Genomic DNA, 26,051 nt, shown 5'->3' with positions numbered 1-26,051 from the left:
TAATAGATACTTCCATGTTGTTTCTGACAGATGTAGCAATATTTTCGTAACGTATAGAACAGGTTGGAATCTAATAAAATTTAAACAAATAAATAGAACTAAGAAATAAATTCTTTTGTGGGTGTTTATATGGGTAAATAAAATTGAATTTTGAAATCAAAATTTTGTTTTCAGTCGGTTTAACCACGCGGACTAAACATTTTATATGTCAAATCGGCCGTTGGATTTGCTTGTGAGAAAAAGTTAACGAAGAATGCTTTCAAAGCTCTCAAATACCAAAAATTATGCAGTCGAAATATATGAGAGATTTACCAAAATATGGACCAAGATGGGTCGTATCCAAAAAAGGTAATGGTCAGTTAAAATTTGATAAAATACTGCGTTTTCGCATATAATTGGATGATTTTAGTTTCTGTAGTTTATACGCACATATTGGGTAAATACCTGGGCATTTACCCATTTGCACCCAATTTACCCATTTTAATTGGTATTTAGCATTTGGGCATTTACCCATTTCCCATCTCTATCTATATGATATTTATACCCTCAGCATTTATGCCAACGAGGGTATATACACTTCCATACGGGCAAAGTGTGCCTCATTGAAATAATGGTTTTACACCACAAGAATGTTTGGACAAAAACGGTTTCAGACAATTTGGAGTTAATTGAGCCATGTCCGTCCGTCTGACTGTCTGTCTGGAGCGATAACTCTCGACCGGATCAACCGATTTAGTTCAAAATTTTGTCTTCGTCATATTTTGTCCAAACTTGTTTAAAGTTTTAAGTTTTTTAAGATGGGTTAGATCGGTCCACTACTTCCGGTACCTCCCCTACAAAAGTTCGATAATATTTGGATAATGTGGGCGAACGATAACTCCTGAAGCGAGTAACTGATTTGGTCCTTTCTTTGCACATCGTAAAATTTCTACCAGGTTCCAATATGGAATCAATCGGTCCACTCCTTCGGGTACCTCCCAAGTTCAGGAAGTTCAGTTCGGAAAAGTTCAGTTTGATTTTTGTTGTAATACCTGTACTCACTGCCCCCCATACGTGCTTCTTGGCATACTGGTCTAAAATTATACAATGACCCACAGAAATTACTAGTGGAAGCGATATCTACCGAAAAGATATGACTCCCAGAATAGACTATGTCGGTCCATTCCTTAAAGTTCCTCCTCCGCAACGCTTTTGAACTTTAAGCCACATTTTTGCCGGCAAGTTTAAATATTCACAAAAGAGCAACAAAATTATTAAAAGGCCCTAAATCGATCTGTCCGTAGATGAATGTTTCAATTAACAGAGGCTGAGGGTATATCTCTGTCGGTAAAGACGGCTAATACGTTTTTACTTGTTTTACAACAATTTATTATACCCTACACCACTATGTGGTAAGGGGTATTATGTGTTAGTGCATTTGTATGTAACATACAAAAGGAAGCGAGATAGACCCATAGTTCCTTCTAGGGATATACATAGAATCACTTTCTGATCTTAGCCGCATTTGTTGCCCAAACCAGCTGAAATTTTACATTTGAGGTTCCCAATGGCCGCGAAATTGCTCCTCTAAAAATTGTCAAGATAGGTCCACGGTTCGGTATAGTCCCCATATAACGATACCTCCTGATTTAAGGTATTTTATGGATCTTAGCCATATTTTTTGCCCAAACTAGCTGAAATTTTACATTTGAGGTTCTCAATGGCCGTGAAATTGCTCCACTAAAAATTGTCAAGATAGGTCCACGGTTCGGTATAGTCCCCATATAACGATACCTCCCGATTTAAGGTATTAAGGCTAGCTGAAATTTTACATATGTGGTTTCCAGTGGCCACGAAATTTCGCCACTTAAAATTGTTAAGATAGGTTCATGTTTTTTTGTAGCCCCCATATAACGGTACCTCCCGATTTTAGGTATTTTAACGATTTTCCCCAAATATATATATATATATATATATGTTCTACCCCAACTATGAATAAGACTTGGCGTGGCGTTGGAGCTAAGTACTTTCATCATTAAGCTAAGCATTTGCGTATTGGGATGTATACTAATTATTCCATTTTTACATATTTCGACTGGTGTAGGGTATTACATAGTCGGCCCCGCCCGACTTTGGTCTTTTCCTACTGGTTTTGTTTTGTAGTTGTTACAAAAACAACAACGATAAAAGTTACAGAATAGGCCTCTTGGTCTTAAATAAATTTGAAATTTTCTCCTTTTTTCTGTGCGCAGTTTCACATTTCTCGTGATCAGAGATCCGAAACTTCTATTTTACCAAGCGGAATAAATAAAAGAACAAATTACTTCTCAATCTCGTTGATTTTTCACAAAATATTTTTATTACTTTCACATTTGATTTCGTATAAAATTCTAAGGCACATAAGTGTCTTTTTTCCATAGTCAGATCAAGTTCAAAGATGGGCTATATCTGACCACTTTTTGGTATAGCCCCCATATAACGGTACCTCCCGATTTTCGGTATTTTGGGGATTTTAGCTACATTTTCTGACCGAACTACCTGTAATTTCAAGTTTAGAGTTCCCAGTGGTCACAAAAACTTGTCTCACATAGGTCTAAGTTTTGTTATAGCCTCCAAATATAACGGTAATTGCCGATTTTCGGTATTTTGAGGATTTTAGCTAAAATTTTTGACCGAACTACCTGTAATTTCACAGTTGAGTCTCCTAGTAATCACATACCATCTCCACCAAAAACTGTCTACATAGGTCCATGTTTTGGTAAAGCCTCCATATAACGGTGCATCACCATTTGCTGTATTTTTGACCGAACTCTCTGTAATTTGAAAAACTGTCCACATAGGTTCATGTTTTGGTAGAACCCCCATATAACGGTACCTCCAGGTTTTCGTTTTTATACCCTCAGCCTTTAGGCTAAGGAGGGTATATGAGGAAAAGTCAAAATTTTTTAGTTTCCATGAAGCCAAGGTTTGCACTATTATAATACGCGAACTATTGTAGTTTACCAGTAACTATGACTATTGCTGGATTAATTTAGATGTTTTTGTACAAAGCTCAAAAATTTAGCAAAAAAAATAAATTTACGTGGTAGTTACGACCGCGTAAAGGAAAAAACATAGGTAAAAACACGTTGAATCTAAACAGGTTTTTTACATTGCTATTCGATTTCTGATTAAACCATTCAAATGACGGACATCTGTCCAAAGTAAAAGTTGGAGAATACAAAATGAAGATTACACTTCTAATGTATCACTTTCCAAAATTTCCACTGCATCCACCTTTTATGGATGCTGACATTTTGAAGCCGGATTTCAGGTGTTTTTTGTATTTTTTATGTAACTGGGACGCACATTCGGATATTTCGAAAAACCAATTATAGGATTAAAGAACTCGCGATTTCGCATAATCTGATATGTATATTGAGTATGTAGCCCACACAGCAGCAGAGTAATCTACTGCCAAAGGCCAAAATTTAGTGCGATATTTTTTCTAAAAAACCTATTTTTTGGGTACAGTATTTACAATATCGTTTTGAGTGTGCTGGTACCCCGCGATATTTTAGTTTTTCGAGTTTCCGGATCATATGAATCACAGATCGTAAAAATCCATCTACTAGAACGGCAGAAATGGCTACTGCAAAAATTGAAAAATTTGCGAAAAATGTTTTTGAAAATATCGCGGATTAAATCGCGTTTTCTGTGGATCGTTTCCTTTTCAATGAAGAAACTGACACATCACTCGAGTTTTTGCGAAAACAGTGGTTTAAAAAATTTAGTGCCATGGGAGCTTTATCCGATTTATCCCAAAAATAGTGTGTGATTCTACATCCACGGTTCTTGGTGGATTTTATCGAAATAGGTTTATATCGATGTATTTTTTCATGGATGATAGTGAAATCGGATGCGCATAAAAAGTGTATGCACCTTGTGCAAATTATAAGCGTTATACAGTTTGTTGCACACTAAACTGCAGATGATGCTACATCTTAGCGGCCAAAGTAAATCCTAGCAAATGTGTACAAATTAAAAGAGAAGAATTCGCTGTATTGTTAAACCGCATGCGCATCAAGTGATTTTGAGGATTTCGTGATTTACACGCATTTCAAAAAGAACATTACTCGATACAGTTTTATTTCAAGAGTATACCCCATTAAAAGGAACCCAACATTTATTTGAACGATACCCATATCTTCCGCTAGATGTTAGTGTGTATTCGAGAAGTGATTAGAATAAAAAAATTCGATTTTTTGCGTGAAATTTCTCTAAAATAGAAGAATAACTCCGACAAATTTTTCCTGCATTTTTTCAACTAACTCACAAAATAAATTTTAATAAATATTTTCTCTTAGAAAAATTTTATAAATTTCCTCAATATATCTTTTTGTTTTTGCTATAATATGCAAACCATTAAACGGATTTGTATAGTTTTGGTTTCATTTGAATCATCGCGATGTTTAGATTACGTACATATTTTTAGGATGCGTAAACAGCTTGAATTTTATTAAAACAAGTTGCAAAGTACCAATTTTTTTAACTCTTTCTCAATTTCCGCGAAAACTTAAAACTTTTTCACTAATGTTATGGGGCCTCAGTAATCATATATTACGTAGGGAGCCCCTAATTAAGAGAGTTTCTCAATATAATGATTAGAGTCTTTTAAAGATTTTTTTCTTTTTATCAGAATTGAAACCGCCATAACTTTTGCGCGCAACAACCAAAATTAGTATCTCGAACAGATTTAAGAATGGGATTTTTTTCCCAATCTATGTACCAAAAATCTTTCATGTATCTTAAAAAAAATTTTTTAATTTTTTTTCTATGGAAAACCAAAAAATTTTGTCTTTTCTTCATATACACTTTGAAACGATGAAAATGTGCCTCACCGAAATAATGGTTTTAGACCCCAAGTATGTTTGGACGAAATGTGTTTCAGACAATTTGGAGTCGATCTAGCCATGTCCGTCCGTCTGTTTGTCTGTCTGTCTGTCTGTCCTGCTGGCTGGAGCGCACGATAACTCTCGAACGGATGAACCGATTCGGTTCAAATTTTGGCTTTTGGCGTGTAATATTTTGTCCAAACTTAGTTTAAGTTCGAAGATGAGCTACATCGGTCCACTCCTTCCGGTACCTCCCCCACAAAAGTTCGAAAATGGTCGGAAAGCTTGTGCGCACGATAACTCTTGAAGGGAGTGACCGATTTGGCCCATACTTTGTATAGCGTAAACTTTCTACCAGAGTAATATGAGGTTTCAATATGGTCTCAATAGGTCCACCCCTTCGGGTACCTCCCACACAAAATTTCGGAAAAGTTCAGTTTAGGCCATCTCTCGAATCGCTTTGATTTTTGTTTTAGCAACTTGTATTCACTGCCGACGGTACAAGTTTCATCAGGGGCAAGTTCATACTTCCTGGGAAAATAGCATGAAAGTTGCAAAAAACCCCTATGACACCGTGTGAAGTGTTTGGAGCGCAAGATAGCTCTCGAACGGATCTGCCGATTTGGTCCAAAATATGGCCTTAGTAATATTTTGTCCAAACAGAGTTTAAGTTTGAATATAAGCCATATCGGTCCACTCCTTCAGGTACCTCCCCACAAAAGTTCAAAAATGTTCGGAAAAAGTGTTCGTACGGTAACTCTTGAAGGGAGTGGCCGAATTGGTCTATACTTTACACATCCTAATATCAGGAAAAATGTCTAAAATTGTCTTTTTCATTTCAAAAAAATCAAAAAAAAATTTTGATACGACATCAATGATTTTTGGCACATAGATTAAGAAAAAAATCAGCATTCCAAATCTGGTTTCGTTACTAACTTTGATCGTTGCGCGCAAAAGATATGACTGTTTTAATTATGATAATTAGAAAAAATTCTAAAAAAATCGCGGCTTAATATTGTTAGCTGTTATATCCTATTATCGTGAACTGAATTCGTAACCTTTGCGATGATGCAAAAAAATAATCGCAAAGTCTCAATGGATTCGCGAAAAATCAAATTTGTTAAATAATTTCACGTATTTACAAACATATTTTTGAAACAATATCGCTCATACTTACGAAAAATATATAAAAAAATTATAACAGCATCCAGACATTTTGAGGAGTAAAATGAAACCTAAGTTGTGAAGGTTGGAGCTATAGTATTCAAGTTATTTGCAAAAATACGAAGAAAATATTACGAAAAAATTAAAATCATATTATTCTAATTTTATTTTTTTATGGTTTTCTAGGAAAAGTCGGAGAAAAAATGTTTGAGTTCTTCGGCATTTTCGTCAAAATTTCACGCAATAATGATGATATTTCGTTGTAACAAATTTTTTGCTTATAGTTTTCATATTGGATAATATTATTAGAACCTTATATCAAATCACAAGGAATTCCAATGGTGGCATAACGTTAAAATAATGTTATATTGAATATTACAACATTTGAGATGCATATAAACCGCGCAATTGTGAAAATGACATGATGCGCATCCGATTTTCCAACACAGCGAATCAATCCCTTTTATTTGATGTACAGTTTGTCAAATTCTATTTGGCGACCACGATGTAGCATCTGCTGCATATTAGGGTGCAAAACACAGTAAAATGGTCATAATTTCCGCGAAGTTCATTTACATTTTATGCGCATCCGATTTCAATAATCACCATTAAAAATACATCATTCTATGCCGTTTCAATGCGATCCATCAAGAACCGTGGATGTAGCATCGCACTCAATTTTTAGAAAAAATCTATTATATCTCTGGATTTACGAGAGTTTTTAAATATCTGTTTTCGCGCAGTTTAAACACGCGTATCGATCTATTTATTTGAGTAGAAGTGACACATCCAAAACGCGTTTTAATATGCGATATTTTCAAAATAATTTTTTGCAAATTTTCAACATTTGAGGGGTATCATATCCGCCGATCTAGTGGGTGGATTTTTACGCGTCGTGGCTTGTTAGATTCAGAACGCAAAAAAACTAAATTTACGCGGGTTTCCACGGAAATCGATTGACGTTTGTAAATTTTAAACCAAAAAAATAGGTTTTTGAGAAAAATTTACGCACAAAAATTTCGTGTTTGGGCGCAGATTACTGTGATCCTGTGTGGGCTACACCCTCATGTTATACATTAAAAAATGCGAAATCGTGAGTACTATAATCAAATAATAAGCTTTTAGTGAAATCCAGCTGCGCGTCCCGATTAGAACAAAAATTGAAAAAACCCCATTTTTCTGGTTTCAAAATGTCAGCATCCGTTTGAGGTAGATATAGTGGATATATTAAAAAATCATACTTTAGAATCTTCAACTCTGAAGTGTACTCTTTAACTTCTCCTTTGAGTTTTAAGCTCTACATTGTGTTGTAAAACCACTAATTGGAAAATAACATAATGAAACTCGTTTTTTTCAACGATTTTTTCCGATTTTTTTACATTAGTACGATCACAGCTTCCGCTCAAAATATTATTTTAAGAAACCCCTCGGTGAATCGGGCTAAAACAGTTTATTTTACCGAAATGCGGTCAAAAGTTATGGTATAGTAAAACTGATCGCGAGTTACAATACCTCATACCTCAGTTTCAACATAAGTTAAATTTCTACAAAAAGCTTGATATATCTACCACTGCATCCGGTACCTCCCACACAAAATTTGGGAGGGATATGGAATCACTTTGATTTTTGTTAAAGCAACTTGCATTCGCTGCCTCAATTACGATGGTAAAAGTTTTTTTAGGGGCAAGTCCATACTTCTTGGGCAAACAGCCGGAAGAATGTAAAAACCCTCTATGGCACCATATGTTGTGGCTGAATATCCACTTCCATAACGGTCAATGACGATCCATTTCTTTTAGTATCTCCTCCGCAAAACTTTTGATATTTAATCCTAATCAACATTTTTGTCGGTTCAAACGCCCAAAATTTTTAAAACCCCCTAAATACATACGTATTTTGGGAAACAATTGTTTCAATATACACAGGCTGAGGGTATATCTCTGTCGGCAAAGCCGACTGATACTTTTTTACTTGTTTATTTTATCTACAATTTTTGACTCAAATATCTGCAATTCGACATTTGAGGTTCCCAGTGATCACAAAACTTCTCCATCAAAAACAAACAAACAGGTCCACACTTTGATATATGGCCATATGTGGTTCCCCACCGATTGAATTAATTTTTGTATGTTTTTTTACCTTATTTAGGTATCAGTGATCACAAAATATCTCCGCCTAACATTGTGGACAGGAAAGAAAATAATTATTCCGTTTTAGTTTAGAATATTTTATGGTGGAGGGTATAAAAAGCTCGACCCGGCGGAACTTAAATTTTTTTTACTTGTTACGTTTGGTTTGGGGAATGTTGTTCATATAAACATTCTTATAAACATATTTAATCGACTTCATTTTCCGCCGAGCATGACACTCTTGACTATCTGCAGAGTGTTTCCAGTTCGTTATTGCCTGGAGTATTAATTGACATATGATATAAAGCGACAACATATGACAAGTTCTGTAAATGCACTTGCTGCACATCTCAACTTTGTATTTACACAATTCATTATCTGAGTTCGTTGTTGTTTTTGTAATTGTATCTTTAAATAAAAAAAAAACTATTAAAAATACCAACAGGTTCTGCTGATAACAAACAACTAGTCGGTTAACAACTGGAGTAGAATTTTTGTTGTGGAAGTGACAAGAGGTGGCGGCATCAGGCCTCCTAAAAAAAGAATTTCTGAGCATTTCAATTTAAATCTTGTTATCATAAAAAAATATTTGAGGCGCACAATTCGTTCAATCACCTGAAAGACCAGCTAAATAGCACAGCACCATCTGCATACATTAATGTTAAATCGTAAACAGAATCATTAGACCAGACTTGAAAATCCGGATCGAGATATTTTCCTATTTGAATAAATTACCCACATACACGCTCTCATATAGCTGTATATTCTGCATTTGATCTGTTTTTCTTTTTGAATAAAAACAAAAAACAAGAAAAGATTAACATGAAGTTTATGGCAAATAGATTATTCATATCTCAGTTGGGAGGTGTGCTCCAAACAACAAACAAGTTCATTACGAAAAATTCATTCAGTCAATCAAACACTTTCAACATGTCCACAACTAATACCGCTCTTTCTTCTACCGCTTCTTCTCCTTCTTCTGGTGGCGATGAAAAGCCAATACTGTATTCGTATTGGCGCAGTTCTTGCTCATGGCGTGTACGCATAGCTCTCAATCTCAAGGAGATTCCCTATGACATCAAGCCCATTAGTTTGATCAAGTCGGGTGGAGAACAACACTGCAATGAATATCGTGAGGTTAATCCCATGGAACAGGTGCCAGCTTTGCAAATTGGTAAGTATTTCCTATCATTCGTTTTTCTGGATTTCCATTTTAAATTGTTTTTTTTAAATCTTCCAGATGGCCACACTTTAATCGAATCCCTGGCCATTATGCATTATTTGGAAGAGACACGCCCTCAACGTCCTCTACTGCCACAAGATGTCCACAAACGTGCCAAAGTCCGTGAAATTTGTGAAATCATTTGCTCCGGCATCCAGCCTTTGCAAAATCTCATCGTCTTGATCCACGTTGGTGAGGAGAAGAAGAAGGAATGGGCCCAACACTGGATTACACGTGGTTTCCGTGCCGTTGAGAAAGTTCTCTCCACTTCGGCTGGTAAATATTGTGTTGGCGATGAAATCTCAATGGCCGATTGTTGCTTGGTACCACAGGTGTTCAATGCTCGCAGGTAAATATTCTAGCGATTTTTTTCCAAATAATATTTAATATTATGCAAAATAATACGGTTGATAGACCGGTTTCCTGCTTCCTCATAAGTTATATAATATTGATGGAATCTTTTATATGGGGCACAGAGAGATTTCAAATTCCGCAACACATCATACAGAGAACATATTTGAAACGAGCGAGGGATAATTATTAATCACATGGATACAATTTTCATACAATTTTTTTGACCCTCACCCTTAGCCCCACGAGGGTATATACACTAGGGTTATGACTATTCGACATGTTTTCTCAAAAATGATTTCCTGTAGCACGGTGGAATGAACTTTTGCATATTAATCACCAAAATAAGGGTTATTACATTGAAATGTATAAAAAGTTCACGCACAAATCGATTAAAAAACAAGTAAAAAAGTATCAGTCGGCTTTGCCGACAGAGATATACCCTCAGCCTGTGTATATTGAAACAATTTTTTCCCAAAACACGTATGTATTTAGGGGGTTTTAAATATTTTGGGCGTTTGAACCGACAAAAATGTTGATTAGGATTAAAGGTTTACGGAGGAGATACTAAAAGAAATGGATCGACATTGACCATTATGGAAGTGGACAAATATAGTCCATATTTGAACCTGATCTATATCTGGATATATTAGGATGTGTAAAGTATAGACCAATTCGGCCAAAACCTTCATGAGTTACCGCACGAAAAAATTTTCCGAAAATTTTTGAACTTTTGTGGGGGAGGTACCTGAAGTAGTGGGCCGATATGGCTTATCTTCAAACTTAAGCTGTGTTTGGACAAAATATTGCTAAGTCCAAATTTTGGACCGAATCGGCGGATCCGTTCGAGAGTTATCTTGCGCTCCAACCACCTCACACGGTGTCATAGGGGTTTTTTGCAACTTTCAGGCTATTTCCTCAGGAAGTATGGGCTTGCCCCTGATGAAACTTGTACCGTCGTATGGGGGGCAATGAATACAAGTTGCTAAAACAAAAATCAAAGCGATTCGAGAGATGGCCCTAAACTGAACTTTTCCGAAATTTTGTGTGGGAGATACCCGAAGGAGTGGACCGATTACGTCCATATTGAAACCATGTCTAAGCCTGGTACACTTTTCAGGATGTGCAAAGTATGGACCAAATCGGTTACTCCCTTCAAGAGTTATCGTGCGCACAAATTTTCCGAACTTTTTCGAACTTTTGTGTGGGAGGTACCGGAAGTAGTGGACCGATATAACCCATCTTCGAACTTAAACTAAGTTTGGGCAAAATATTACGAAAGCCGAAATTTTAACCGAATCGGTTCATCCGTTCGAGAGTTATCATGCCCTCCAGCCAGCCAGACAGGCAGACAGACAGACAGACGGACGGACATTGCTCAATCGACTCCAAATTGTCTGAAACACATTTCGTCCAAACATACTTGGGGTCTAAAACTATTATTTCGATGAGGCACATTTTGCCCGTATGAAAGTGTATATCAGGAATATTGTCAATTATTTCATATTCCATTTCAGAAAAAAAGGATAATTTTTTTTCGCGCTACATCAACGATTTTTGATATGTAGGTTAAGAAAAAAATTCCCAGTAAGAATCTGGTCGCGAGCCAATTTTTGGTTGTTGCGGACAAAAGATATGGCGCTTTTATTTCGCTTTTTAAGAAAGAAAATATTATAAAAACGCTAATTATTTTAATGAGCACAATTGTTACAAAAAAGTTCCCTCGAAGTGACTTCAGCGAGTAGATTGCATAATACCTGCAAAATGTTACACAGAATTCGCGGAATGTACATAAAATTGACAAATTATTGAATATAAGTGCATTTTTTCAAAATTAAGGCCCATTTAGTGGTCATAAAATTACATAAAAATTTGTTGTTGATCAAAACTTTACGACGAATCAAATGAGACTACAATCATACAGATTGGTGTTATAGTTTCGATGTTACAGCTAAAATAAGCACATATTTTGGTAAAAAAAATAATTTTTTGTTTGAAAAAATATTTTTTCATTTGGCTTAAATCTCCCAACAAAATAGACGGATTTTGCTTTATTGACATTCATATTACAGCTTTCCCATTAGAGAAGGTAATTGGGTTGATGAGGATATATCTTAAAGCTTCTGAAATGGAAATAGAGGTCAAATAACCAATTTAAATTTATATGCATTTTAAAATACGTGTAAATCGCGTAATTATCAAAATCATTTTGTCCGCATGTGATTTTCATGTACAGCAAGGCCATATCTATTAAGTTGTATATATTTTTCGAAATATAATTTGGACTCTAAGATGTAGCATCGGCTGCATCTTAGCATTAAAAAACCTATAAAATATCGCTAATTTGCGCAAAGTACATACAATTTTCGTCCGCATCCGATTTCAGTGTTCACCATGAAAATCTACATCGATATATAAATGTTTAAAGGCGATCAATCAAGAACCGTGGATGTAGCATCACACATTAATTTTTGGGATAAAATTAATGTAGCTTCCTTATCAGTGAAGTTTTCAAATCTCTGTTTCCGGTAAAACGAAGATGCTGCACTAGTTTCTTCATTGCAGTGGGAACGATCCGCAGAAAACGCGATAAAATACGCGATATTTTCAAAAACAATTTTAGCTGATTTTTCTACTTTGGAATTTCTCGTAACTCGCGTTTTAGTAGATGGATTTTCACGAGGAATGATTTATTGGATCCGGAACGTAAAAAACTAAAATGTGCAATGGAGTACGAGCTATTCTAGAGACAATTGCAAATATTAGACCCGAAAAATATGATTTTTAGAAAAAGGTTCGCACAAAATTTCCGCATTTGGATGCAGATTTCTATGAAGCTGTGCAGACTACATTCACAATATACGTATCAAAAAACTCAGAATCGCATGTACTACAATCCTATATATGATTTTTTGAAAAACCTGTTTGCGGAATGAAATTAGAAGAAAATTTCAAAAAACACTGTAAATCAGGCTTCAAAATGTCAGCATCATTTAATGGTAGAAGCAGTTCAAATTTTGAAAAGTAATACATAAGTGAGATGGTCCTTATTTAGTTTGCTTCTATTTTTACTTTGACAGGGAAATCGAGAGAAGTGTGGTTTACTCACAAATCGAGAGAAAACAAAAAAAGACATGGTGGCTTCAACCCATTTTTACCCATTTTTTAACATAAATATAGCCACAGCTTCCACGCATATTATCTTTTAAGGCCAATATTTTTTGCCACGTCCAAAAACATTTCATTTTATCCAAAAATACTTAATTTGTATAATATACAATCCCAAGTCGCGTGTTCTAAAAGGGTAAACCTTGGCTTCAACTATGTTAAATTTTCAAAAATATTGGTGATATACCCTCGTTAGCATAAATGTTGAGGGTATAAAAATATTTTTTTGAAAAAACGTGTGAAGTGAAAAAAATGCTCAAAAATTATTTTTCGTTGCACGAAAGAATAAACTTAAGCCTACTATAACTAAGGCCCATACCTATATACGTCCATATACCCAGGGCGTGTGTAGTGAACAAAGTAGAACACATGTATTCTTATGAGAACTGCCGAAATACGTCAAGCGTATACTTTTTGTAAGTTGAAAACATATAACTTTGACAGAACGTTATTGTTTTATGTATGTGTGAATTGCAAAAGAAAATTATTTGTTTTACGAATGAAAACATTTAAGTAAGTTTGTTTTTTAAATGTGATTTTGGACTCAAAGTATTTTGGTATTACGGGCGCTCAGAGAGCGTTGTTGTGGTAGGTTGGTGAATAATTTTTGTACGTCGCACTGAGAGTTAGGTATAGCTGTAAAATAACATTTATTCCATTCAAATATTGAAAAAGGTCATGCAAAAACAACTTTGAACAAAATTTGAATTTTTATACCATCAGCATTTTTGCTAACGAGGGTATATACATTGAGATTCAAAAATATTCGTTTTTATACCCTCAGCCTTTAGGCTAAGGAGGGTATATACTTTGATACGATGAAAATGTGCCTCTTCGAAATAATGGTTTTAGACCCCAAGTATGTTTGGACGAAACACATACAATTTGTAGTCGTTCTAGCCATGTCCGTCCGTCTGTCTGTCCTGCTGGCTGGAGCGCACGATAACTCTCGAACGGATGAACCGATTCAAATTTTGGCTTTAGTAATATTTTGCCCAAACCTAGTTTAAGTTCAATATCGGTCCACTCCTTCCTGTACCTCCCCCCCAAAAGTTCGAAAATGTTCGGAAAGTTTGTGCGCACGATAACTCTTGAAGGGAGTTACCGATTTGGTCCATACTTTGTCTAGCGTAAACATTCTACCAGAGCAATATGAGGTTCCAATATGGTCTCAATAGGTCCACTCCTTCGGGTACCTCCCACACAAAATTTCGGAAATGTTTCGTTTAGGGTCATCTCTCGAATCGCTTTGATTTTTGTTTTAGCAACTTGTATTCACTGCCCTCCATACGACGGTACAAATTTCATCATGGGCAAGTCCATACTTCCTGAGAAATAGCATGAATAGCATGAAAAAAACCCTATGACACCCTGTGAGGTGGTTGGAGCGCAAGATAACTCTCGAACGGATCTGCCGATTCGGTCCAAATTGGGTCTTAGTAATATTTTGTTCAAACATAGTTTAAGTTTGAAGATAAGCAATATCGGTCCACTCCTTCAGGTACCTCCCCCACAAAAGTTCAAAAATGTTCGGAAAAATTGTTCGTACGGTAACTCTTGAAGGGAGTGACCGAATTGGTCTATACTTTACACATCCTTATATATGTACCAGATATAGATCAGGTTCAAATATGGACTATGATTGTCCACTCCATCCGGTACCTCCCACACAAAATTTGGGATAAGTTCACTTTAAGACCTAATATCGACTAACTTTTTGTTTTGTTGAAGCAACTTGCATTCGCTGCCTCAATTACGATATTAAATGTTTTTTTAGGGGCAAGTCCATACTTCTTGAGCAAACAGCCCGAAGAGTGTAAAAACCCCCTATAACACCATATGTTGTGGCTGGAGATCCACTTCCATAACGGTCACTGTCGATCCATTCCTTTTAGTATCTCCTCCGCAAAACTTTTGATCTTTAATCCTAATCAACATTTTTGTCGGTTTAAACGCCCAAATTTTTTAAAACCCGTAAATACATACGTATTTTGGGAAAAAAATTTGTTTCAATATACACATGCTGAGGGTATACCTCTGTCGGCAAAGCCGACTGATACTTTTTTACTTGTTTCTTTTACCAATAACACTGTGACACAAAATGGAACTCAAAGTCTGGGGGTGGAAAATTTCTTCTGGAGATGAAAGCCCTTGATGAGTATACTACGAACCCAAAAGGAAATTTTCGCCATAGGTCAAGTTTCTGAGATATCGCGCGATGAAGTTTTTGATTTTTCCCTACAACACTTGGGAAAATAGCTCCATATCTCTGTTTGTCGTTGTTGTAGCTTCGTTTTGAGGTGACATGTCTTCAGTGAAATCGATTGGCGAATCTTTTCGTAGAAGATTTCATTCTTCTAACTCAATGCCTTTCATGTCCTTTTCGTCCTTTATTTCTTGAACCGTAGTGAACTCAGAAGTTCGACCTACGGCAGAACTTTCCTTCCTGTCCTTCATCACATTATCTTCATCGACATTCATCGCCAAAAAGAATTTTTCGCCCCCCAGCCTTTGATCTCCATATTTGCGCGTACTGATATTTTTCCTTAACAAGTAAAAAAGTATCAGTATCAGCCTGTGTATATTGAAACAATTTTTTTCCCAAAATACGTATGTATTTAGGGGGTTTTAAACATTTTGGGCATTTGAACCGACAAAAATGTTGATTAGGATTAAAGATCAAAAGTTTTGCGGAGGAGATACTACAAGGAATGGATCGACATTGACCGTTATGGAAGTGAATCTCCAGCCACAACATATGGTGCCATAGGGGGTTTTTACACTCTTCGGGCTGTTTGCACAAGAAGTATGGACTTGCCCCTAAAAAAGCTTTTACCGTCGTAATTGAGGCAGCAAATTGAGGCAGCAACAAAAATCAAAGTGATTCGAGAGCAGATCTTAACCTGAACTTATCCGAAATTTTGGGTGGGAGGTACCCGAAGGGGTGGACAAATATAGTACATATTCGAACCTGATTTATACCTGGTAGATGTATTAGGATGTGTAAAGTGTGGACCAAATCGGTCACTTTCTTCAAGAGTTATCGTGCGCACAATTTTTCAGAATATTTTTGAACTCTTGAAGGGTGGACCGACATGACTTATCTTTGAACTTAAAATAAGTTTGAGCAAAATATTACTAACGCCACATTTTTGATCCGAATCGACAGATCCATTCGAGAGTTATCTTACATCCAACCACTACACAGAAAAAAAACCGACGATAAGAAAAAATTATCATATTGACGAAATTCGATAAAATTATTTGATAACAAAGTAAAAATACAACTGATAAAATATTTCACATATTGACTAAAATATTTATCGATTTTTTATATTGAACTGATAAAATGGAATATGTGGAATATTTTGATAAATACTTTTCTCAATATGTGAAATATTTTATCAGTTGTTTTTATTATAATTTTATCGAATTTTGAATTTTTTTTATCAAATGCCTAAAATTTTTTTTTTGGATATTTGAATTTTTTTATCAAATGCCTAAAAATTTTTTCTGTATACACACGGGTTATCGGGGTGTTTTGCAACTTTCAGGCTATTTTCTCAGGAAGTATGGACTTGCCCCTGATGAAACGTGTAACATCGTATGGGGCAGTGAATACAAATTGCTACAATAAAAATCAGATCGATTCGTGAACAGGTCCTAAACTGAACTTTTCCGAAATTTTGTGTGGGACGTACCCGAAGGAGTGGACCGATTGAGCCCATATTGGAACCTCATCTAAGTCTGGTAGAAATTTCACGATGTGCTAAGTATGGACAAAATCGGTTACTTCCTTCAAGAGTTATCGTGCGCACAAATTTTCCGAACATTTCCGAACTTTTGTGGGGGAGGTACCGGAAGGAGTGAACCACAAAATATTACGAAAGTCAAATTTTGGACAGAATTAGTTGATCCATTCGATAGTTATCGTGCGCACCAGCCAGACAGCCAGACGGACGGACATGGCTAAATCAACTTCAAATTGTCTGAAACACATTTCGTCCAAACATACTTGGGGTCTAAAACCATTATTTCGATGAAACACATTTTGCCCGTATGAAATTATATATACCCTCGTTAGCTTAAATGCTGAGGGTATAACTAGGGGAAGGTTAATCAGTTGGGAAAATGATACGGTAAAAAATACAAATTACGAGCGAAGTTTAATGAGTTGGAAAAGAAATAGCACATTGGCGTGTGAACTTTCTTCGTTATAAGGTCCAGATTACAAAGATATTACTTTTCGATGGCAGGTACATACTTAATTGACTAACATTGACCTAACTTTTGCACTTGTTTATCTTTCTCTCAAACGTACATTTAGTTCGAAGATGGACTACATTGAACGACTCCTATTTTTCCCTTAAATGCAGTTTAAGGGCTGCTCCATGATTGATAGTCATTGTGATTCTGATTAGACCGATATATATTTTTTCGTGGTCAAGTCAATGTTTTAAGTTCGAAGGACATAAAAATGATACGATGAAAAACTAAAATGGGTGTTAGGTACTATACCTACCCCAACTTAGATTCAGTACTTAAATCACATATGTGCGTCCATTCACTAATTGCATCCATAACATGTCAACACCCACTTTAAGGTCACTCCTTGGAAATTTTAATAGGATCATCGAACATTTCGTGGTCATCATTTCACAGGATAATTTTATCGAGAATAAGTCAATACTTCACGTTGCTCCGAAATATCAGAAAAATGTAAGGCTACTCATTCATACAACTCCCTTCTAAAAGTGATTTTGTACTCCCTACTCCTCTGTGAAATGGCCAGAAATTTCCAAAAACTCCGCCCAAGTGGTTTGTTGGTTGAATGATTGTGGACGTTATTCGTGTACACTGTATTGATTGGATCTGTCAGTGAAGTAATGGCAAATTTGATCGATCATTGAAAAACCTAAATGTCAAATTATAGGTAATTCGGTCTGAAAATTTAGCTGAAACTACAAAATATCTGCAACGGGCGGTACCTTTATATGTTCATCTTCGAACCAGACTGCAAATAAAAGTAGCATCTTTGCAAAATTTCAACGTTGTGGATACTAGAGTGATTATCACAGACGGGCAGACCGACGTGATCAAGAATATATATACTGTATAGGGTCGCAAATGATTAATTCAATGCATTGCAAATGGAAAAACAAATATCCTCCATACTATGGTAGATATTGGTTCCAACGTCAGAAATACAAAAATTGTATCTCTCATATATTTTCAACTGATTTTAAACGATTTTCATTTTCGAAAACTACTTAACTTTCTTTTTAATAAGAACTAGAAAAGTTTCAGGCCTAGTTAACACGCAGTGTCGCCAGACGTCATTTGAGATTTTTTTAGAAAGTTTGACAGTTTTTACCCTAGGGTTACTCAGGACAATTTGACATACGACCACCTGTTGGTTTGTTTACAGTGACTTGAAAAAATAACTTTGCAACAAAAATGGAATTTACTTGTAAACATTTTCGTCCGATAATTTTTCACAATTTTTGACGTGGATAATCATGGCAGAGTGCATTGGCCGACCCTCGCCAAAAAACGACCGCAAAAATGGATTTTTCTCGCTAGATCCAGCAAAACTGGTTAATCGCTCATGAAAAGGCTCTTGTGGATTGGTGCAAAGAAATTGTGAAAAAACAATCGCGGTGCATCAAACGATGTTTATAGGATCGTCACAGACGACGAATCTTAGATCTATGCTTAGGAGCCCGAAACAAAACTGGAATCGACCGTTTGGGTCTTCGAAAGCGAACCAAATCCAACAAAAGTTGTTCATGGAAAAAGCACTTCGAAGCAAATGGTCTCCAGTTTGTTCGGCAAAGCTGGCCGTGTGGTGACTATTTGGCTTGATAAATGCAGGACGGGTAATTCTGAGTGTTACAATACAATTTGTTTGCCTGAAGTCTCATGAGAAATTCGAAAAACGATCAAGAGAAGACGAATCGTTTTGAATCACGACAATGCGAGCTCTCACACATCGATTCAAACGCATGGCCGCGCATTTTTGGCCGGACAAAACGTGGAATTGATGGGTCATGCGCCGTACAACAGTGACTTCATTTGATTCCAGCACATTAAGAAAAAGGGACGTGGTTAACGATTGTAAAAGATGCTGTAAAGCGTTCAAGCACCATGTTTTGGAGTTGTCTCAATCAAGTCACTGCAAACAACCCAACACATGGTCGTATGTCAAACTGTTCTGATTACGCTTAGGCTACAAACTGTCAAACTATCCAAATCAAATGAGGCCTGGCGACACTGCGTGTTGCCTAGGCCAGAAAGTTTTCTAGCACCCCTCGTATTTTCTAAGCAGCCTAGAGCACGAGGATACCCATTTTTCAGTTTTTAGTGATTTTTTCACATTTCAACCATATAAATAGCTCGGAATTATTCTAAAAGGAAGCAAAAATTATAGAAATCCGAAAAAACATAATTTTTTTTGGATTTCTATCAATTTGTCTTTCCGTTTAAAATTGAAAATCTGAGAACCACCGTTTTTTTCCCTATATTTACGCTAAAAATCGCTTTACAAAGAAACAAAAACGAATTTTTCCATCAGAACCCCTGAATAATTTTTGGTCATGTTTTGTGGCACAGTGTAATCTTAATAATTAGTAACAAATTGCGATTGCCTTGAACCCATATTATTTTATCTGAATTCTCTTGTAGTTATTATACCCTCAGTCTTTAGGCTATAAAGGCGATATATACACTTTGATACGATCAAAACTGTGCCTTATCGAAAAACCGGTTTTAGACCCCAAGTATGTTTGAACCAAATTCGTTTCAGACAATTTGGAGTCGATTTAGCTATGTCCGTCCGTCCGTCTGTTTGTCTGTGTGTCTGTCTGCCGGGCTGGTGCGCACGATAACTCTCGCACGGATCAACCGATTCGAACCAAACTTTGGGTATCGTAATATTTTGTCAAAACTTAGTTTAATTTCGAAGATGGGCCATATCGGTCCACTCCTTCGGGTACCTCTCCCACACAAGTTCAAAATAGTTCTATAAAATGGTGTGAATGATAACTCTCGAAGGGAGTAATTGATTTGGTCCAAACTTCGCAAATCGTATTATTTCTTCCAGATACAGATCAGGTTCGAATATGGACTATATCGGTCTACTCCTTCGGGTACCTCTTACACAAAATTCGAATAAAGTGAATTTTAAAAGCTCCTCCCGGATCGTTTTGAAATTTTTTTCAGTCCTTGCGGCTCCCTTTACGACGGTACACTTTTTTTCTTGCATAAGTCTATACTTCTTGAGATATTAGCCTATAAGGTCCATGGAATCCTGACTAACCAAACAAAATGGCAAATCCGCAAAATAATTCTCGCAGGAAATTTCTGATTGGTACACACTTTGCACATCGTATTATTCCATCTAGTCATGTATCATTTTAGAATATGGACTATATCGGTCCACTCCTTCGGGTGCCTCCCAGACAAAACTTGGGAAAAGTGAAGTTTAAGAGCTCCTCTCGCATCGTTTTGATTCTTTTTTCAGTAGATTGTTCTAGCGGCTTCATTTACAACGATAAAATTGTTTTCCGGAATAAGTCAATACTTCTTGAGATAATGGCCCAAAAGCTCTAAAATCTACCGGCACATACTAAAATGGTTATTGTGCAAGATAACTTTGAAACTTTTTCAAAATTTTCTTGCAAACTTAGTTTAACGTAATTTAATATTTCTAGTCCTTTATGAAGAAGTTTAGTTACGAAAAATGTTTGGTATATATCAATGTTTTGGTATAGCCCCTCATTGCGGTACCTACAGATTTTAAGGCAAACTCATGTTACAAAATCAATACTGAGGGTGTATCTCCCTCGACACAGCTGACTGATACTTTCTTACTTGTTAAATTCGACATTAATCATTTCTCTACATTTTTTTTTTTATATTTACAGATTCCATGTTGATTTGCGTCCCTATCCCATTATTTTGCGCATTGATCGCGAATTGGAAAGTAATCCAGCATTCCGTGCTGCCCATCCATCCAACCAGCCTGACTGCCCACCTGAGTTGCCAAACAAATAGAATTTTCCGCAACCAACTGCAAAGCGACGAAAGACGAAAAAATAAACAATTTGCAGTTATGAAAAAATAAAACAACAAAAAGAAATACAACGTACGAAACGAACAAAAAAAGTAAAACTATATAACCTCTTAAATGATAGAAATGATGATGAACAAAATATAAACGAGAAAATAATAAGGATTATCTATAATTTCCACTTTCTTTCTTTTGATTACCTTATAAATTACATAATAATGATATTTATATAAACAAAACAAATTAATAATAATAATACTAATAATAAAGTAACAGCACATGATGTGATGATGGCAGTTGCAAACCGCGCAATGTAGGAATGGAACGTTTAATAAACGTTCTTAAATAAATTTGGAATGATGGATGCTATATGAAAAAAAGACAAAACAAATAATTTGGCTCTTAAAGATGGATTAAAACTTAAAAATAAAATTTAAATTGAAAACGTGTTTAAGTTCAAAACAAAACAAAAAAGATTTTCTTGGAAAATTTAAAAATTATACACTTTAGTACACACTTACACACATGGGCAGTGGTTTACAATAATATTGAAAGGATTTGCAAGTTCCTCTATTAAAACATTTTTTGAATATTTGATTTTTGAAATTTTATTATGGAAAAATATTAATAATAGGTTTTTTTCGAATTTACTATTTTTGGAAAATTTGTAAACATTTACTATAAATAGAAATTTTGGAAAAATTTACTATATTTAGTATTTTTTAACAAAATGCTATTGTTAGCAATGTTTTGTGAAACTTGTAACCTTTTTTAAGATATTTGTACACCGCTGCCTACATAAATTACTTACACATTTAGATTTCTAGATTTTATAATTTCATGAATTAAAAATTAATATGAAAAACCTCATTAACATTTTCAAAAACAAAACAAAAAAGCAACAAACACACACACAAATTACTTTGTACGAAAAGCAAAATTTAATTCAGGGATTTTTCAAACAAAAAAACTATTTTTAATAAAACTCAACAATAACTTTAATATTAATATTGAAAATAAAGGCATCTTGAAATAAAATAATACTAATTGAATTATGTTCATTACAAAACGGATTCCATTTAATGTAACTGAAAAATACAAACAACAACTTTGAAAAGTACAAAATATCTTCATTAAATCAACAAAATATGTTACAAACTCCATAATTTGTAAGACAAACAAAAATATATGTATGAAATTTACTTAAATACTAAATGCAAATGGTACAAACTCCCTGCCAACTCCATCCCTTCATTCAATTGGTTTATAGAGATCTACAAATGGCTATGGACAAAAGTCAACTAAACTCTGAACCCAATATTTTTGAAAATACTAGCATGCACTTACATTTATGTGTTTTTAAGTACTATCTGCATGACATTCCTCATACTTTCCTTTATAAACTTAGTGACGAACAAATGAGGTATAGATAGATTTAAAAATTTGAGTAAAACCAGGTTTGCACATTTTGCTTTTTCTTACACAAAATTTATATGAAAGTTGTTCACCACTTTTACGACTTTTATCAGTAAATAAAGTACGGGAACAGACCATTAGTGTATTTCTTAAAGTATCAGTCAGAGGATAGACTTTCATTCGCCATTACATTTCGTCGAAATTTTATCCTGCAATTACAGTTTCCGTATGAGACAGGCCTGAGTCTTTTATCTATGGACAGATCGAATCGATTTTTTTCAAATATAATTTATTTACTGTGTTTTCTGAATTTTTGTTCTTGATATCGGAAGTGTTAATTTTCTGAGAAATATGAGGGACACTAGAAAAGTTTGCGGCCTGGGACATATTTTTTAAAAAGCTTGACTGTTTTTAACCTATCCGTACTCAGGACAGTTTTACATACGACCATGTGTTGGGTTGTTTACAGTGACATGAAAAAAATCACTTTGCAAAAAAAAAATGGAATTTACTTGTGAACATTTTCGTCCAAGAATTTTTCACAACTTTCGACGTGGATTATCACGGCAAGAGTGCATCGATCAAATTAAATCTTTGTATGGCGATAAAGGACCATCCTATAGCTCTGTGAAAAACTGGTTTAATGAATTCAATCGTGGCCGGCACTGGCCAAAAAACAAACAAAAATATGCCGTGCGTGAACGGATAATGCGAGATTGCGATGTTGTATACTGTGGGATAGAGGCATCCTTGGACATTTCTTCCACCAACTTACATTTGATATTGCGTAAACACCTGGCCGCAAAAATGGATTTTTCTCGTTAGATCCAGGAAAATTGGACAATCGCTCAAAAAAGGCTTTTGTGCATAAAATCGATCGCGGTGCTCTAAACAACGTTTATAAGATCGTAACAGACGACGAATTTAGGATCTTTGCTTAGTTGCCCGAAACAAAGCAGGAATTGGCCGTTTGGGTCTTCGAAAACGAGCCAAATCCAACGAAAGTTGTTAATGTAAGAAGCACTTCGAAGCAAAAGGTCGCCTGTTTCTTCTGCAAAACTGACCATGTGGCGACTATACGGCTTCGGAAACGTACAAGAACAGACGAATAGTTCTGCACCCTGACAAAATGGGCTCTCACACATCGATTCAAACCAGCGCTTGTTTGACCTAAAAAAACGTGAAATTGATGTGTCATGCGCCGTACAGCCCTGATTGGAGATCCAATGACTTCATTTGATTCCAACACATCAACGATTTTCGTCGCCAGAAAATGCTTAAAAGCGTTCAAAAACCATGTTTTGGAGGTGTCTCAATCAAGCCACTGTAAACAACCCAACACATGGTCGTATGTCAAACTGTCCTGAGTACGCTTAGGCTAAAAACAGTCAAGCTTTCCAAAAAAAAAAATGTCAAATGACGCCTGGCGACACTGCGTGTTGCCTAGGCCGCAAACTCCTCCTTTTGGTCCTCAAATAAATATTTACAAAGGTATCAGGCAGCTTTACCGAATGAGATGTATGCTTGTCTGCAATATGTATGAGTTATTCCGCATTTCATTTGTTCGATATATGACTCTGCAACTACAGTTTCGTATGAGACAGACCTTCTGCCCGAATTTGAGACTTTTAAACTATGGACAGAACGAATTCCGGCTGAAAAAAGTTTTAACAATTGTTTTTCAGATGGTTTTCAGAACTGTATGGCCTTTTTCCCGAAGAATGAGTTTGTCGTAATACATTTAAGGCTTTCCAGAGTTTTAAGTGGTCTTTATCTTAACCACTGTGGATGTTCAAAACAAACGTGGACTTTCTATCATTTTTTGAGTTAGCAATTTCTATTTTTCTACGACTTCTTCTTTATCTTCTGTCAAATGTCCATGTTGACCTCCCTAAAACTCAACGAGTTACACCTTATTTTCTAGAAGTTTGGCAGAAATCAACAAAATCCTTTTTTTGAATGTATGAAGCACTAAAATACTTCAAATCATGTTTGATCTTACGCAGAAATTTAGTAGTTATTTTATTTTTTTTATACCCACAGCATTTATGCTAATGAGAGTATATACCAGAGACGCGCTTCTTTGCAAAGACGTATAGTAAGGGCGCCCACTGAGTTGTTTTTGCATTTGTTTCTCTCCTCACTTACTGTGTACATGAATAAAAACAAACGATAAACATCATGTGACTGTTGTTTTCTTCACCCACACATAAACACATACTAAACCATTGATTGAAATTCTTGGGCGACACTGTAGTTGCTCAAAGCGGTGAGCATAAAACACCATTAAGAAAAATTAGGAAAGGACGATTTTTGGAAGTTTCTTTCGATGTTTAATCCATTTTTTTACTTCAGTATCATCAAAAACAATTCTCCTGATTAACCAATTAACAATTTAAACAAAAAATCTACAAAAATATTCACTTATTTCACTTCAACAAAAACCGAAAGAGAATTGATGATTTAGAGTCGATTAAACCATGTCCGTCCGCCTGCCTGACTGGCTGGAGCACACGATAACTGTCGAACGGATCAACTGATTTGGTCCAAATTTTGATCTTCGTAATATTTTGTCGAAACTTATTTTAAGTTCGAAGATGAGCCATATCGGTCCACTTCTTCAGGTACCTCCCCCACAAAAGTTTAAAAATGTTCGGAAAATTTTTGCGCACGGTTGGTCCATACTTTTAACAAGAGTTCACTGCCCCCATACGACGGTACAAGTTTCATCAAGGGCACGTCCATACTTCCTGAGAGAATAGCCTGAAAGGTGAGAAAAAACCATGACACCGTGCGTAGTGGTTGGATCCGGTCCAAAATTTGGCCTTCGTAGTATTTTGTCCAAACTGAATTTAAGTTCGATGATAAGCTATATCGGTCCACACCTTCAGGTACCTCCTCCACAAAAGTTCAAAAATGTTCGGAAAAATTGTGCGCATGCTTTACACATCTAAATATGTCTACCAGATATAGATCAGGTTTGAATATGAACTACATTTGTCCACTCCTTCGGGTACCTCCCACACGAAATTTCGGATAAATTCACTTTAAGCCCCGCTCTCGAATCACGTTGATTTCTGTTGAAGCAACTTGAATACGCTGCCTCCTTTACGTCGGCAAGAGTTTCTTCAGAGGCAAGTCCATACTTCTTGAGAAAATAGCCTGAAAGGTGCAAAAAAAAACCCTATGACACCGTGTGTAGTGGTTGGAGCGCAAGATAACTCTCGAGCGGAGATTATGTTTTCCGTGGACAAGTCCATGCTTCGTGGCATGCTGTACCAAAATATAGACTATGACCCACTAAAGTGACTAGTGGGCGCTATATCAATCAAAAAGTAATGACCCCCAAAATAAGATCAACTTCCATAATGGACTATGTCGGTCCATTCCTTCAAGTACCTCCTCCGCAACATTTTGAACTTTATTTCTAATCCACATTTTTGTCGGCAAGTTTAAATGTCCAAAAAGAGCCAGAAAATTCTGTACTTAGATGAAAGTTTCGATTCATATAGGCTGAGGGTTTATCTCTGTCGGCAAAGCCGATTGATACTTTTTTACTTGTTTCTTAAATTTTGAATTTATTTGTCAAAATAATTTTTCCTTCCTATGTTGATCATGAAGATAAAAGTTAATGGGTTTTTATGTGTTCACAAATTTTGTTCTTATTTTTGGTCTTT

General features: G+C 35.7%; 1 protein-coding gene across 1 annotated transcript; it reads left to right on the top strand.

The window, feature by feature from the left end:
• Nucleotides 1-8,433: 8,433 nt before the first annotated feature.
• On the top strand, nt 8,434-21,996 carry LOC141389761 (probable maleylacetoacetate isomerase 2). The gene is made up of 3 exons (XM_073961770.1): nt 8,434-9,320; nt 9,387-9,717; nt 20,813-21,996. Exons 1-3 carry the CDS (start codon nt 8,969-8,971, stop codon nt 20,940-20,942), a joined length of 813 nt encoding a protein of 270 aa, XP_073817871.1. The 5' UTR covers nt 8,434-8,968; the 3' UTR covers nt 20,943-21,996.
• The last annotated feature ends 4,055 nt before the right edge of the window (nt 21,997-26,051 follow it).

Source organism: Musca autumnalis, unplaced genomic scaffold (assembly GCF_047663935.1).
Source record: "Musca autumnalis isolate F117 unplaced genomic scaffold, ASM4766393v1 scaffold_1, whole genome shotgun sequence".
NCBI classification, from domain to species: Eukaryota; Metazoa; Arthropoda; class Insecta; order Diptera; family Muscidae; genus Musca; species Musca autumnalis.
Note: the sequence above shows the minus strand (reverse complement) of the source record. Positions and strands in the feature narration are given on the sequence as shown.